This window comes from Microtus oregoni, unplaced genomic scaffold (assembly GCF_018167655.1).
Source record: "Microtus oregoni isolate MIOR12 unplaced genomic scaffold, Mior012 000001F_ref0000356, whole genome shotgun sequence".
NCBI lineage: Eukaryota > Metazoa > Chordata > Mammalia > Rodentia > Cricetidae > Microtus > Microtus oregoni.
Genome location: NW_024543060.1, coordinates 14,853,854 through 14,870,427, shown reverse-complemented (window position 1 = coordinate 14,870,427; position 16,574 = coordinate 14,853,854). Strand labels below are relative to the sequence as shown.

The 16,574-nt window shown below is 38.4% G+C and overlaps 2 protein-coding genes across 2 annotated transcripts in view; one reads left to right on the top strand and one right to left on the bottom strand.

The window, feature by feature from the left end:
• Gtf2f2 (general transcription factor IIF subunit 2) overlaps positions 1-16,574 on the top strand; it is a 128,154-nt gene that overhangs the window by 52,955 nt on the left and 58,625 nt on the right. The window lies entirely within an intron of this gene.
• On the bottom strand, positions 11,003-12,470 carry Kctd4 (potassium channel tetramerization domain containing 4). Its single transcript, XM_041676787.1, has one exon. It carries the CDS (start codon positions 12,375-12,377, stop codon positions 11,598-11,600), a length of 780 nt encoding a protein of 259 aa, XP_041532721.1. The 5' UTR covers positions 12,378-12,470; the 3' UTR covers positions 11,003-11,597.

Below are 16,574 nucleotides of genomic sequence, written 5' to 3'. Positions count from 1 at the left end.
TACTCTCAACAAAATCGACTTGAAGAAGAAAGGATTTATTTTAGGTGATAGTTCACTGTGGATACTCCATCGTGGTGAAGAAGTCAAGCCAGCATCAAATCTGCAATCAGGAACCAGAGAGTGATAAATGCATGCCGCTGTTCTGTTGCCTTTCTCCATTTACACAGTCTGGGATCCCAGCCAAGGAATGGTGCCACCTACAGTGGGCAGTTCTCCCCGCCTCAGTATAATGAAAATAATGCTCTGCAGGTACAGCCAGGGGCCCGTCTCCCAGGTGATTTTAAATTCTGTCAAGTTGATAACCCTGACCATCAGACAGTAAATCAGAGTGAAAAAAAAAAAAAACTTAAGAATTTTTGACTTGGGAATTCTCTGAATGAATAATAATGCTTTAAATGTGTCTACTACTCATGTGACCTTCTTTTCCTCTTAAAAAACAATTATTAGGTGGACTGCTTTAGTTCTGACTTATATTACTGATAAATACTGCTTCAGAAGTGGAGTTGGGGTGGGGGTGAGAAACAACTTTCCACTTTTAAAAGTGGGGGGAGAGACTGTAGGTGGGGAGAATGTATTGTAGTAGATAGTACACTTGAACACTGCTGAGTCAGAGCTGCCTTACTCATGGATCTGCAGTGAAACTTGAGTTTCGCCATCTGTAAACTGAAGGTAGAATTTAGCAAGTGTTTACCAAAGTGCATGGTAGGAGTTCATGAAGAGTAGATGTCAGTGGCATTTTTCTCCTGCTTTCAAAAATTCTTTTATTTCAAAAATCCTTATATTCTTATGTCATTCTTCTACATATGTAATAGTAGCCCATGGTGATGTGGGCTAGAGTTTTGGACAGGCAAGAGTCTTGGGCTGTGAAAACCATTTTAAATAAGTGTCTATTATAGCTGATTTTAAAACATGGATCTAAAAATGAGTTTCTTTGGAATGTATTAAATGACAACAAAACATGGTAGTGATCTACTGTTACTTGTAATGGAAGGCAGCACTGGAGGCTTTGTGTGTGGCTAGTTGGTGCTTCCATTGTCTTAAGATTGATAAGTATTAGGCTGCTAAGCCTCTTCCTTGAGCCCTTCAGAATGACAGCATTGTTCAGTTTTTATTGTGACTTGTTCATTTAATAAACTCAAGGTGGTTAGAAAATAAAGGGTGTCTGGGTTGGAGGCCGTACCCCAGCTTTTATTGGTCTTTGCTCATATCTTCCATTTCTTAGTTTCCCTAATTTCAAAATGCTTTCTGTTTCTAGTGGTCTCTTTTCATGCATCTTTCTGTTTGGGCCTTCAAATAATTTTTAGTTACTTTTCTTTTGGGTGGCTTTAAAATAAGGTTTTTAAAATAGCAAGTTTTATATTTTATTTTATAATTAATTAGTATATATTTAGAACTTAAAAGAGAATCCACTACCCTATAGATGTGACTCCTTTTGGTGCATTGTGCTAAGTCCTAAACACATTCCAACCATTTTTTCTACACCCCCTCTGCTCCCACCCTCTGCTCCTTTCCCCTTACTCTCTTCCCTTTCCTCCTCCACTCTCTTTCTTTCCTTTGCCTACATTTTGAAAAGCACTACCTGTTTCTTCTGTAAAATCAGAGTGCTGACTGTACTAGCCAACATCTCGAGGCATCAGAGACTTAGATACATTTGCCCACACTGGTGGAAATTCTAATATGATAAGTACTTTCTGTCCTGGTTCTGTCATCAGCTACCCCTTACCGTTGTAACTTCCGTCCTCATGGCTTCTAGTCCGAGTGCAGTACTTAACCATCATGTCTGCATCTTGTTAGTAAAATAAGGCGAGAGGCAAAAGACTCAGCCACCTTTCTCCTCTGTAAGGAGCATATTACAAGTCACATATGCCTATATGTTGTTGGTCAAAACATGAGACTGTGGCCATAACTCCCAGCCCTAGAACAGCAGGGAATACAGGTTTAACCTGGTACAGTTAAACCAAAGGAAGAGAAGATGGTTCTAGGAAGTAATGAACAGTCTCTTCCTTAGGAACTCCAGAGACTGTCATGTTCAGTGCTTTGAAAAAGACAATGCTTTTATGAAAAAATGGAAAAGGGAGTTTGGTTGTCTGGGACAGGAAGTTGCAGCATGTTTAATACACTTTAAAACCTTTTGTGCATGGTGACTCTGTTGGGAGTTGTTTTAATTTTTGACAGTATGCATATTTTAGGAAGAATATTAAAACATATTTATTAGTTTTTGTAAGATATATGTATGTGTATGAGTGCTCTATTTGCATGACAGAAAAGGGTATCAGATTCCATAATAGGTTGTTGTGAGCCACCATGTGGGTGCTGAGAATTGAACTTTGGAAGAGCTCTTATTTCCTGAGCTTTCTTTCCAGCCCCATATTTGTCATTTTTAAGGAATGAAAGCTTATACTATTAAGTGATTATAAATATTTTGTCTTTCAAAGAAAGTTGGTATTTGCTGTCTTGCTTCTATAAAGAATCAAATTACGACATATATTGCAAAGGAGTATATGAAAAATTATTCGATTCCAGTGGAATTGGAAGGTTGCACCTCTTTTGAATTAAAATTTCTTGTATTATATATTTTAAAATAAAAAATTAGCACAAATATTAACAATTTTTGTGACATTAGTAAACTAAATATTTTTCTAAAATTGTTTTGTCTGTAAAATGACACTTTAGCCTCTTTTTCTTAGTTTTCTTTTTTTTTTCTTTTTAAAAGTATAATTTGTTACCCACTTGCCAAAGAATAAAAAAAAAAGCATTTGCCTTGTGGACAAGAAAGACAATGCTTATAAATATTTACTGGTTTGCGTTATACTGCACTCAGTGATATCATGCCTTTCAATGCCCCTCTCTTAGGGAGTCACATTCCCAGCGCTTCCTGCTTTTTCTGACCTGTTTGTATTAATTCACGTGCGTTCTTGTAATGTACCCGGTACCACATGCTGCTGTACTGCCGTGACACTGGAGACAACCAGGCATGATCTCTGCAGGAGAGAGTGAGGTGGTCATGGTTCTCCTGCTGGAAATCCACTAGCTTCTGAGAGGGTTTTAGCTTTTGGCATGATTGGTAGTTCCTACTTGGATTTTGAAATCCTCAACTTCCTTCTGTTTCTACCTTGAACTTATCATAAAAAAAATACTGCCTTTTAATATACATACTTTAAAAAACAAAATGAAGAGGCTGGAAAGGTTATGCAGGAGTTAAGAACACTTGTAGTTGTTTTGTTTGTTCTCTCTCTCTCTCTCTCTCTCTCTCTCTCTCTCTCTCTCTCTCTGCTTTTTGAGAGCCTGACATGCAGTTTCCAAATAAATCACAGGGAAGCTTATTCTTTCTTATGGAAATGTCCAGCCTTAGCTTGGCTTCTTTCCAGCCAGCTTTTCTTAAATTATCCCATCTACCTTTTGCCTCTAGACTTTTACCTTTCTTTTTTTCTGCATATCTTTTCTTTTTTTTCCCTTTTCAATTTTTTATTTAAAAGTTTTTTTTTTCATTTTACATACCAACCACAGTTCCCCCTCCCTCCCCTATTCCTGCTCTCCCCTTACAACCCTCCCCAACCCCCCATCCACTCCTCTGAAAGGGTAAGGCCTCCCTTGGGGAGTCAACAAAGACTGGCTTATTAACTTGAGACAGGACCAAGCCCATCCTCCATGTATCAAGGCTAAGCAGGGTATCCCACCATAGGGAATGGGCTCCAAAAAGCCATTTCATGCACTGGGGATAAATCCTGGTCCCACTGCTGGTGACCCCCACAGACTACCCAAGCCACAGAATTGTCACCCACATTTAGAGGGCCTAGTTCTGTCCTATACAGGTCCCTCAGCTATCAGTTCCGAGCCAGTGAGCTCCCACTAAGCTCTGGTCAGCTGTCTCTGTGGATTTTCCCATCAGGATCTTGACCCCTTTGCTCTTATAATCCCTCCTTCCTCTCTTTGACTACAAGCTTGGCCCAGTACTTAGCCGCATCTGCTTCCATCAGTTAGTGGATGAAGGTTCTGTGAGGACAATTAGGGTAATCATCGGTCTGATTACAGGGGATGGCTAGTTCAGGCACCCTCTCCACTATTATTAGGAGTCTTAGCTGGGGTCATCCTTGTGGATTCCTGGGAGTTTCCCTAGCACTAGCTTTCTTCCTAACCCCCGTAACAGCTCCCTCTATCAAAATACCTCTTCTCTCTCTCTTTCCTTCCCCCCTTCTCTCCCTACCCCCAACTCAATCATCCATTCCCCCTTGTTCTCTTCCTCTTCTCCTTTCCCTCCCAATTTACTCAGGAGATCTTTTCTATTTCCCCTCCCCAAACGACAGCCTACAGAATGGAAAGATCTTCACCAACCCCACATCTGACAGAGAGCTAATCTCCAAAATATATAAAGAACTCGAGAAACTAGGCATCAAAATACCAAATAATCCAATTTAAAAATGGGGTACAGATCTAAACAGAGAAATCAGTATGGTGGTTTATTAGGAAATTGGGGAATCAATCTACACTCTTGGGCATATACCCAAAGGATGAACATTCACACCACAAGGACATTTGCTCAGCTATGTTCATAGCAGCACTATTCATAATATCCAGAACCTGGAAACAACCTAGATGTCCCTCATGCAAAGAATGGATAAAGAAAATGGTAGGTTTACACAAGGGAGTATTACATAGCAGTAAAAAAAAAAATGACATCTTGAAATTTGTGGGCTAAAGGATGGAACTAGGGATAAAAAAAAAAAAACATCCTGAGTGAGGTAACCCAGACCTAGAAAGACAAACACAATATGTACTCACTCATAAGTGAATATTAGATGTAAAGAAAAGGATAACCAGGATACAATCCACAATCCCTGAGAAGCTAGGTAACAAGGAGAACCCTAAGAGAGACGGGCATGTATATCTTTTCATTCCTTCTTATTCCGTGTCTGGTTGTCCGACCCCTTCTCTTCTCTGATCTCCTGCTTCGCGATCCTCCTCCCATTTATACTCTCTGCCTGCTAGCCCCGCTTGTTCTTTTTCTGCCCAGCTGTCGGCCTTTCAGTTCTTCATTAGACCAATCCGGTGTTTTAAGACAGGCAGAGTTATCACAGCTTCACAGAGTTAAACAAATGTAACATAAAAGAATGCAACACATCTTTGCATCATTAAAACAAATGTTCCATAGCAAAACAATTGTAACACATCTTAAAATAATATTCTACAACAAATACTTCTTGCTCTTCAGAGGATCCAAGTCAGAGTTCACAACCACCTGTGACTGCAGCTCCAGAGGATTTGACACTCTTTTCTGGCTTCTATGTGCGTGCGTGCATGCGTGCGCGCGTGCATGCGTGCGCGCGTGCACGCACACACACACACACGTAAAAATATAAACTACTTTTTAAAATAAAATGAATTAAAAATAATTATGCTTGAATTTTTTAAAATTATATCCTGTGATTAAAAAAGACAGTATGGTGCCAAACCATTAGCGTGGATGGTGCAGTCTTGAATGTACATGTCTTCCAGAATGAACATTAGGAGTGGTTTTATTTCATATATAGATAGTCTTTGAGTTCACCAAACATCTCATTGTCTACTGCCAAAGCCGTACATAGCAATTTGTTATTTCAATGTCCACTGTTAGTGACTTTACTTCTCATATACACACTAACGCTTTTGTTCGCAAAAGTTAGAACCTCCTTTTTCTTACTCTTAATGAGTAAGAAAGTGTATTTAATGTACATTCTGCCAGCAATCAGGCCATCTTATACTCGGAGACCAAAATGATGTTTTAAGTGTACCCTCATAGTTCTCAGTGTAACTGAATTTTATATACTAATCTCAGCGTGGTGTTTTCTGATTGTATTATAATAAGCACACATATGTCATAAATTCCTGTGGTTGTGTTTTTTCTGATTTGTAAACTAACCCTACTATTTTTAAACTATTTTGCAACTATGTTTACTATGTTTGTTTGTTTGTTTTTGTTTTTTTGAGACGGGTTTCTCTGTGGCTTTGGAGCCTGTCCTGGAACTAGCTCTTGTAGACCAGGCCGGCTTCAAACTCACAGAGATCCACCTGCCTCTGCCTCCTGAGTGCTGGAGTTAAAGGCGTGCGCCACCACCACCCTTACTATGTTAAGTGTAATTAATAATGTACACTTTAAAATGTTTTCACAGCAAAAAGATTGGTGAGGTAATACATACATTAATTAATTCTGTTGGCCATTCAACAGTGCCCACATACTCATAGTGCTCAAAACACCATGTCATATACCATATATATTTTTATCCACTAAAAATAGAAGAATTTGTTTTGAAATATTCACATGTATATGGAAAAATACACAAAAATCAAAATGTAAGATCACAGTGTATTCAGTCATACTTAATTTTTAAAAATTAATTAAACGGTATACCTAAAGTGAATGCAAAAATCATTTAGTTATTGGTAAAACTAAATTAAATGATGAAAGATTCAAATTCAAGGAAATATTGAGATTAAAATTAGTTATTCAGCATTTCTTAAGAATTCTAACAGGAGAGTTAATGAACATCTGTTATAAGGAAGTAAAATCAATGGGTGTAATTAAGACTAAATCAATAGGCTAGCTCAGTTTCACATCTTCAGTTTCACACAGGGTAGAAGAATTTGTGCTTAGTGTCCTAAAGGATATTAATCAAAATTACTTGTATAAAGTTGAGCCTAGCATCAAAAAGGAATTTATAAAAATCAAGTAGGTCTTTGTAGATAATTATTAAAAACTGTTTTGAGATGTGACCAGATGCTGGGATCCTGCACTTGGAAGTCTGTCATAGTGTTGTAAAGGAATATAGTAGAGTTGCCTCCTTCTTTGATATCTAATAGACTTCCTTTTTTACTTTTGTCATTCTTTAATGTCTTAATTCAGTATTTCACATACATAATGCCTAAGTCTGTCTGTCTGTCTCTCTCTCTCTCTCTCTCTCTCTCTCTCTCTCTCTCACACACACACACACACACACACACACACACACACACACTATGCCCAGTGCTAGAGGTCAAACCCAGGGCCTTGCCAAGATAAACACATTTAACATTGGTAGAGGAGTTTAGTTAAATATAGTTAGCATAATAGTATGCAAGATACATTTAAGTGACTTACTTTATAGAAAAACTTTAACCAATTATGTGTTTTTGTCAAGAAAAGATAAATGTTGTTACCTCTTTACAAATTATTTCAGGTAAATTTAGATCTTAGATATATCAGTGCCCAAAAATGTGCTTATTTAATACTTCCCCTTCTGTTTGTTGACAGAGCAAATGAATTTTAATAGTAGCTTATACAAAATATGATTAAGAAGCCAGCTATAGAAGTCATGTGTTTCGGGGCTGTACACATACATTCTCTGAGTTACAAGCTGTGTGGATGTCCATGTTACGTCTCTGCTTACGAGCAGTGCTATGACTCAGACACTAATTTTAACCTCAACTAATACCTTTGCGTTGTGAGGTATTTACTCATAACTCATTAAATAGGCATAGCTTTTAGATTGCTTTATCATCTACATTGTTCCCACTGAATTTAAAAATTCTAGTAAGATATTTATTTATATAGGGGTAGAAAGTCAGTCTGAAGAAAAAAATTTTAATTCATCTTTTTGTTGTTGTTGTTTTTTGTTTTAACCTCCTGACCTCAGCCTCCCCTCCCATCTTCCCCTCCCAGTTCCTCTTCCCCATTACCCCTTTCCTTCAACTTTGTCGTCTTCTGTTTCCATCCAAGAATCGTGTTTTTAATAATAAAATGAAGTCTCTTTCCTATGTTTTTGTCTTAAAATTTCACTTCTTTGAGCAAGCAAGCATATGTTCATTGAAAGTTCTGTGTTCCATTTATGTCTGATAGAAAGCCTAACTTAACGACCTTTCTGTCTCCATGGCTGATATTTGTGATTAGAAAGACTCCCCTGCACTGGCTAAGATTATAAATGCTTTGCCTGGAAGCATTTGAAACTTCACAGTTGAAACTTCACTGTGTGGACATTAAAAGTTTGAAAGAATTAAGTGTTGACTTAACTGTCCTCTATGTTAGTTTGTAGAAGTTAATACGGTATGATTCTAGAACTCATGAGAATTTCATTTGAGCATATTTTTCTCATAATAAAAATATTTTCATAATACAGTTAATGTGGGTTCTAAAAGACTTAACCTTTTCAGCAAACTTGATCTGCAAAAAATTCAAATTCATAAATAGACAAATTTGGGATATTCTTTAGTCTTGTGAGATGGATGATTCACCTCATGTTCTTTAAACGACACGAAATGACATTAAAAATGCTATTCCAAAAATTCAGTTTTTCACTTAACATTTTTAGAATACTTGTATTGTGAACTTGTACAAGTAAGACAGACTGTATCTGATATTCTTTATTCACATGGAGTTCATAAATCTGTTTTGTGCTGGGTTCTAGGTTAGGTCCTGGGGCCCTGAGTGGCCTGGTTCACATGTGCGTTCTCTGCTGCATCTGGAACCACTAACCCTGGGCTCTGGACATCAGTTCTTGATGGCTGTGTGTGAAATAGGAGGAGATTCTTAACCCTTCTTTCTCATCTGTGAGGAAATGAATGTGTGGGAGTAATTGAAATGCATAGCATGATATTTACATACCAGCAAAACACTTAAAGGCAACCCTGATTACTCACACCTGTAACCCAGCACTAACAAGCTTACTTAATACAGGAGGGTCAGCAAGAGCCCTGTCTCAAAACAAAAGACTGACAGCAAGAACTTAATGAATGTTACCTTTTTGTTAGTAGTCCTTCAAAAGTGGTGCTTAATACTACACCAGAAACACGGGAACAGGTTCATTCGGTATTTTCATCTTTAGGCTGGGACAATAAGTCAGCTTGTGTTTCATTTATTCTTCATGCTGCACAGGCACATTTTAAAATACAGCAGAAAGCCGTAAGTACAGTTTTGTTTGCCATAATTTAAAGTTGGGTGCTAGAATCAATATGTGGGCTAGCTTCAAATACAGGAGAATGCGTGCTTGGAACCTGGGAACTGCAGTAAACACCCTTTGCCACCTTTTTAAAAAAGACATAGATGCTGATCAGTTCTGTATAAGCTTTGCTTCGAGAGAGAAATTACACATTCACTGAAACAGATCTGCCAGAGAAGCTTTGCTCTTGGCATCAACATTTTGTAAGGTACCTTGAGTGAAGATCCTTGTAAATGTCGCTAGAAAATTAAAGTGTAAAACTAGATACTTTGTATACCCACAGTTCAATCTGTAAATACAGTTGTTGGATTTGCAAAGGTACATTTCTAAAGAGGTGTACATCATGTTCTCTTGTAGACTGTTGATTGATGCAATTACTGTTAGGCCTCAGAGTTCGAGGAGTTCACTCCAGCTATGCATATTCACCTAAAGAGCTACACAACTATGCGTCTGATTCCTTTGGTTCATAACAACAGCAGGAACGTCGTTGTGAAAGCTAAATTCTCTCGTGAAGTCATGGGGAGCCTTTGCGTTTCTGAGATTTATTCAGCTGCATCTCCTCTAACAGATTATGTCAGTGTCTTTATTATCTGGAGTGAGATCTTGATAGAGAAAACCTGACTCAGACATGAAATCACTACCAGTTTTTTTCATTACCAATCCAAATGGCAAGGAAAAGTCAGCTCATATTCTGAGGAGGTAAAAATACAGCTGAGTAGCAGCTGCTGACCAATCATACAGTTTTGGGTTTTTTTCTCCTTTACTGTTTTAATAGTCCCTTTATGTCCTGATTAAGCCATTTGTAGTTCATTAAGAAAATTTGATACTTTTAAGAAAAGCCTTTTTTCCTTAGTGTATCATCAGAGAAAATGATGTAGTTTACATTGAGTATTCTAGTGTGAATCTTTGAAGGACTTTGTTTGCACAGTTCCTCTCAAAAGGTTTCTTTTATAGTCTGTAAGGCAATTTTATATTATCTTAGATCTTGTAAGTCAAAGTTAGTTATAGTTGATAATGATTAATTAATATTGAGGTTTATTCTAAACTATATATGTAATCAAAATGTTGGGATGTCTGCTTAACTATTTAAGCTCAGCCAGGATAATCAGCAGTTTTTGTTGGTTTATTATAATTAAGGCAGAATTATAGTTGTTACTTTAATGATTGCTTCCCCACCCCCTTTTTCTTTTCTTTTTCTTTTTTTCCTTCATCTTTTTTGAGAATCTCACCTAGTAACCCTGGCTGGCCTCAAACTTGTGGTAATCCTCCTGCCTCAGCTTCTCAACTACTGGGATTCAAGCATGAGTTACCACTCCCAGCTTGTTTATTTTAAATGTAAGAGTTTATTCTTAGACACCATAGGAGTGAAACCACAGGAGTGAAGAAGGTGCTTTCTGTAGAGTAAGTGAACAAGGCGCTTTCTGTAGAGTAAGTGAACAAGGCACGCACACTCACATTCAGAGTTCAGCTGAAAGATTAGTTCTTAAAACATTCATAAACTAATGTTTAAAATTTCTTTAGAAATGAACATGAAATAGAAAAAAATAGCACAACTCTGTGACTTTGATTTTAGCATAGATTTTTTTTTTTAGTATAATATAACAGAAATTGGGTAGTAGTTGGTGTTGACCTTGTTGGATTTTAGTACGAGTTTCTGAAGGACTATTTTAGATAGTTGATTTTTTTAAAGGACCAATAAAGTTGTTTTGTAATAGTGTTGTTGAGTAATGTTCATTTAATATTTTGAACTTGAAAAATGAGAAGCTAGAGTGATTGTGGAAATGGATTCCTCAATTCTAACACCATGTACTCAGCTGGGAGCAAGCTACCCATGCCGTGCTGGAGCTCAGTGTGCCGGGAAGTGCAGTTGTTAATTTCTGCCGCGCTGGACCTGTAAGGTGTTAGAGCCTGACAGTTGCTCGCATCGGTGCAGAGTGTTGTGCATAATCATCAAGTAGCACTATTTATTTTTAAAGTGACATACGTAACTTTTATTACAATCATTAATACAAGCAAAGAAGCTAGCAGCGATTTTATTTATCTTTTATTGTTATCAAGCAGTTAGTTTCCTAGGAATTTTCAGCGAAGTATCAGTTTATTTGTAAATCTGGTTTGAAATACAGGAACTGTAATAAAGGTTTTGGTGCCTGCTATTTAAAGTCAAATCAGTAGCTCGAATATGTTTACAATCCCATTTTGATTCACTGTCACTCTGCTTTAAGTAGCTCTGTACATTTATTTTGCTCTCCATGTTTATTTTACCAGTTCAGCGTCTTTGTAGATTTTTGCTATAAGTAAAAGGATTTTTGAACCTTATGTTGCTAACATTTGCTATAGTGAATGATAGATGCAAGTACCCAAGACATTCTCATTGAAAGACAGCTTAAGGGAAAAAAATAAATAGCAAAAGCATTGTCTTTATTTACAGTGTAGAAGGACCACAGCTTCACCGTAGGTAGAAGTGTGATGGCAGAACACCCCAGAGAAGGACATCTTTAGTGATAGATTTACATACCGTTAGCTCACAGTACTTGATTAGCAGCCGGGCTCTGGGACAAGCTAGCTGGGCACATTGTTTGGGTCGCCTTTGATTCTGTGGCTTCCGAAGCTTGCTGGCTGCATGCTTGTTGCCTTTGTTCGTGAGACAGGTAATTACTTGATAAAATGAAGTGCATCACTGTGAACAATTGACCCTTTGGAGCAGTCCAGGCTGGTCAGCAGTCTAAAACCACACTTTAAAGCCATCATTATGGCCTCAAACTTAAGAGTTTCCAAGGTACAGACAAAGGTGTTGTCTTCCTTTAGTACGAGTCGAGTGCCGTTCTCAGACTTGATGAAGTATTTAAATTGGATGATATTTGACGACACAGAAAACTCTTCCGGAAACCCATCCAGCCTGCTTTTGGACACCAGGACAATGCGAGATTTTATTTTTGATATGAAATCAGGAGCATTACAGAAGATTCTCAGTCCTTGAGAGCGATCGTGGTTATCTGTTATTTCCAAGAAAGTAGTCTCTCGGGGTGTCAGCTGTTCTTTTTCCCACCTGGATTTCACTTCTTCTGCCAGCCCCTTGAGCTGAAAGAATTCTGCTTCTTGAGCAAGAAGTTGATTTTCTCGAAACCCTTCAGGCAATAGGAGTTCTCCATTTCGTAGGAAGTTTAGTACATGCCTGAAGAGGAGCCCGTCCCTGTCTATGAAGTAATGGCCATCAGCATCAAAAGGACAGAGGATTTTCCCATTTACGATACCTTCAAGGAAAGTGTCTGGGTACTTGGTCAGGGTTTGCTTTTGAGTAATGTATAAATATCCACCAACGTTGAGAGTCATCAGTGTGGATTTGCAGTTCTTGCCTTGCTCGGCGTCTTCCAGGCTGTTGTGCCTCCCTTCATACTCCCTTTCTTTTTCTCTTCTGATTATTTTACGCTCCATTTTCAAGATGCTATTTCAGCTTGTTCTTCTTGGCTTGGAGATTTTTTTCTTTCCTTTTAAAAAAGAAACACTACCACACACAAGCACGCCTTTATTCCGTCCCAGCCTAGCGATGCAATGAAATGCTGGCAGCACCGCCTGCGCTGGCAGCTGGGTTTTGCAGTAGGTGGCGTGTCAGCTATGCATGCAGGAGCTTTCTGGAGTAAGAGGAAAAGAGAATTTGCATTTAACTGTATCAGGGAAGGCATTTGTTGCAAAAGGATTTCTGTGTCTATTCTTAAAGGAAGTGAGACTTACTCAGGGTAAATTTTCTTTCCTTTGCCAGTTAATTGCCTTTCTGCTGTAATTCCCAGGTGAATGAGAATTGCTGTCCATTTCTAAAGTTCTAAGTCATAGCTTAGTCAGGAAAGGCTAATACTGAGTTATATTGTCACCATTTGGAAAGTGCCATGTGTTGAGACCTAAGGTAAAAGAAACTAGGCATATAGAATTTTCTCCTATAAAAGTCCTGTGTTGGCGGTGATGTAGACCCAGACAAAAATATTTAGGCTTACTGTTGTGACATTGCATTTGAATTTAGTTGAATTTGTATGTGTTTTGGATTTGGGTCTCTTTGTTGAATGAAAAGAAATTTGCATAGCTTTTCACAAAAGGATTTTTTTTATTTTTTTACTTCAAGGTTTAAAAAATCACATAGGCTGTCTTTGTCACATTTTGTTGGTTATGGTCTCCAATGCAAATCCATGAGCTTGCTTCACCCTAAGCCTGCTTCAGTGTTGACTAGTCTTGGGCTACTCCAGAAGATACTATAGCCTTAGCGTGTGCATGTGCTGGGAACACGGGGGAAGGTGACTGTATGCCTGCTCAATAGTAGTAGTGCTGTGGACAAGCTAGGCTTGTGTCTTTCACACAGAGCGATAGGTAGTGTAGTGCAATGCCTCCCTGTCCCGCTGTCCCTGAAATTGCCTTCCAAAGCATTTCAGAATTCTGAGCTTACAGTACTAGAATCAAGGGGCTGGTGATAAGAAATCTAGATGCATTTCCCAGTGTGTATTGTGAGCAGCTTGTCCACTTAAAATTACCCTGAGGAGCTCTGTTCTTAGAGTAAGACTTAGGCTTTTATATGAAAGTCACTTATTTTCATTGCATTGATGATTATTTTTAAATTATCTGTGTCTTGTTACAGGTATTAGAATAGGTTGTCATTTGAAAATGCTCAACTTTTACTTTCTATAAACAGGGTTAATTTTTATTAGATATGTTTAAAAATTATATATCCTTATAGCAGGTAATGAATTTAGCATTTAATACTAAGGTTATCAAAAGCTAATTGAAATTGGACTAGAAATCTAAGGCATAATCATTTTTTGGCTGAATATTGAAATTTAGCTTCTCTGCTTTACCAAAGATGAAATTGCTTTCCAGAGAGCTTTTAGTTTTTTCCTGGGATTTTGCACCTTGTTTTGTGGAAAGCTGTAAACTAATACGTCCTTCTTAGCCCTGCAACATTTAGAAAGAGTGCTCCTACTGTCTGACAGAGGAAGAGGGTGTGTGTGTTTGTGTTTTAGAACCAAATCTTTTCTATGGTATTACTTATTTTAAAAACTGAGTAGTTGGGTGTGGGTACAAGTTTGGAAACCATGGGTTTTTGTTATTATAAGTGTATAACGTCAGCAAGAGTATACTAGTTTCATTAGATAGGTGCAGTTCTTTTTTATGAGCTAACAGAGCACCAGAATCGATACAGTATGGTCATACTTCAGGGATAGGTTTCCTGGTGTAACTGTGCTTCCTTAGCCCGGCTGTAGATGCCTTTACTGGGCAGGCTTGATTCTGTTGCTGCTAGGAAATGGGTTTCTGTAGGGTGGTGAGCAGGTAGGAGCACAGGCAGGTCTGCTGTCTTCTGCCTGAAAGTTCACTTAATAGTTTCTGCTGCCATAATTTCAACAGCACTGATGAACACTGCTTCTTCATCTTGCCTTCTGTGTTGTGTTATTTTATTGGTTTGTTTTTGAGACAGAGTCTCACTTTAACCCACCCAGTCCTCAGAGTCTTAGTAGTCCCCTTCTTCAGCCTCTGCAGTGTTGGGGTTGCAGGTGTGAGGCACCATACCTAGCTTACAGGTTTGCTGTGATAGCACAGTCCAAGGACTCATCCGCCATGTGCCTCTTAACTTCACTGTGGTATACTTTGCTTCTGCAAACCTGCCTTGCATGATGTCTTTGCCAGCATGGCTGCTTGTGATTGAAGCCTTCTCCTGAGATATAAATCAACAGGACTTTGATTTGTGTCTTGTCTGCCATCTTGATATTTTAAAAAAGGAAACTGGTATTCAGTAGATGCCACCTCATTCATATTACCACCATTTCAGCCAGATGATTATATTCATGGAATTACAGCGTTCCTTTGATCATTACTGCCTGTTGTGGTACACTTGGCTGCTTGGCTTCTTGTAGACTCTTCTAACTGTATTATTTGTGATCGATGCTCATAGTAGGTAGTCAGTCAGTAATAGACTATAAAATAATTCTTGTGTAACAATAGCAGAGATAGCCCCTATTTATGTAGCTCTTTCTCTGCCTCACTACAGTCCAGCAATTCTAACACAAGAGCCTAAACCATACATCAAAGATTGGCTCCTAGGTGCCTTTGATGACCACCTTAGAGGATTTCATATAACTTTGTAGGCAGGAAGACATCTTTGTGAAGAGTAGAGGCCTGCCTGCCTTTTGTTACAACCTGAATTTTTTTATAAGAGTTGGATTGGATCAATATGGTAGTACCTGCCCTTATTTATCTCTAGCACTCAGAAGATCCTGAGTTCAAGGCCAATCAGGGCTACATAGTAAGGTAAGAGAGAGAGAGAGACAGAGACAGAGAGAGAGACAGAGAGAGAGAGAACAATATAGAGAGATAACCTCTTAAACACTGTGATCACAAATCTTACAAAAAGAACCCTTCAGCAACTTCGAGACTGTTAAATGGGTTGTTGGTTTAAGCATTTCCTGTGGTTAAATAGGCCCAGTGCTTAAACAGATTCTGGCATGACTTTCCATTTGAAGTAATACTCATCTACTGTCTGTAGAGAGCAGAATTTATTCTAGGTTAATAATGGGGGGAATTCACATCTTTTCTACTAACTTTTAATGGGAGTGATTAACACAGGACATGATTGTAATATGTTGCTTGACAGATATAAGGAGAGACCAGTTTCCCCAGACTCAGCAGCTCCCTCTTCTGTGAGATCCAGACACTGCCTTTAAGGAAGCAGGATTGTCTTAGGACCTTCTATTAATAGAAAGACACCCTGCCCCCACAGATCTCTGCCAGATCTTTTGGCTGTTTTTACACATTTGCTTGTATTCCTTATTCTTTGGAATGGTTGGTTCCTGTGACCTTAGAAAGAAAAGTGAAAACAGCCACCGCTGTCAGTTTGTACTCGATCTACTTGGTACTCTCTGCCTGGACTCCCACTCTGTTTCCACTTCATTGATCTGCGCTTTCACTTCACTCTGCTGTCAGAAGCTGAGTTTCTCTTTCTGACACGTGGCTTGTTTCTTCATAGCCTCCTGTTAAAGCATTGCCTGTGAGAGGCATTCATATTGCTATTCCCTATGAATATTTTATGTTAGCCTCTCTTGTATTAAAAAATGAAACACCACTAAATCAAGGGGTTTTTTTCCATGTGAGTCTAGTTCTGTTTGCATGTCAAAGTTTAGCTGCGTTTGAAATAAAAAATTCATCTGAATTGTGTATTTCTGGAATTCGACTCTTACTGACACAAGTACAGAGTCAGCTAACTGGCCACAGCATCACACAAGCTATGCGAAGACCAGAACCTTCCTAAAACTCGCTGGACATCACTCTGGCCAGAAGAGCACATGAATGTACCATACATGTCGCTTGAACATGTGCACATGCCTTTGCAGTGTTTCTGCTCCACGGAAGGCAAGGGTGCGGTTGCTTTGGCACATTTTTTTAACCGCCTTTTAAGAGTACAGAAAACAGAAATGTTTTACCAAAGAACAAATAAAAATAACAGACTAGCTAAGAAGTTCAGGTAAAATTCTGTTCCACATTTTTGCTTTTTGCTTACAGAAACAATCATGACAACTTTTAAATCCTGTTTATTCCTACTGTGTATACTTTGTAGATGAATTGTTCAATAACATTTATGTCTTATAAGTAGAAGTTGAG

Excerpts from the sequence above, each read along its gene's own strand:
- Kctd4 (XM_041676787.1), bottom strand. The coding sequence starts at position 12,377 with ATGGAGCGTAAAATAATCAGAAGAGAAAAAGAAAGGGAGTATGAAGGG.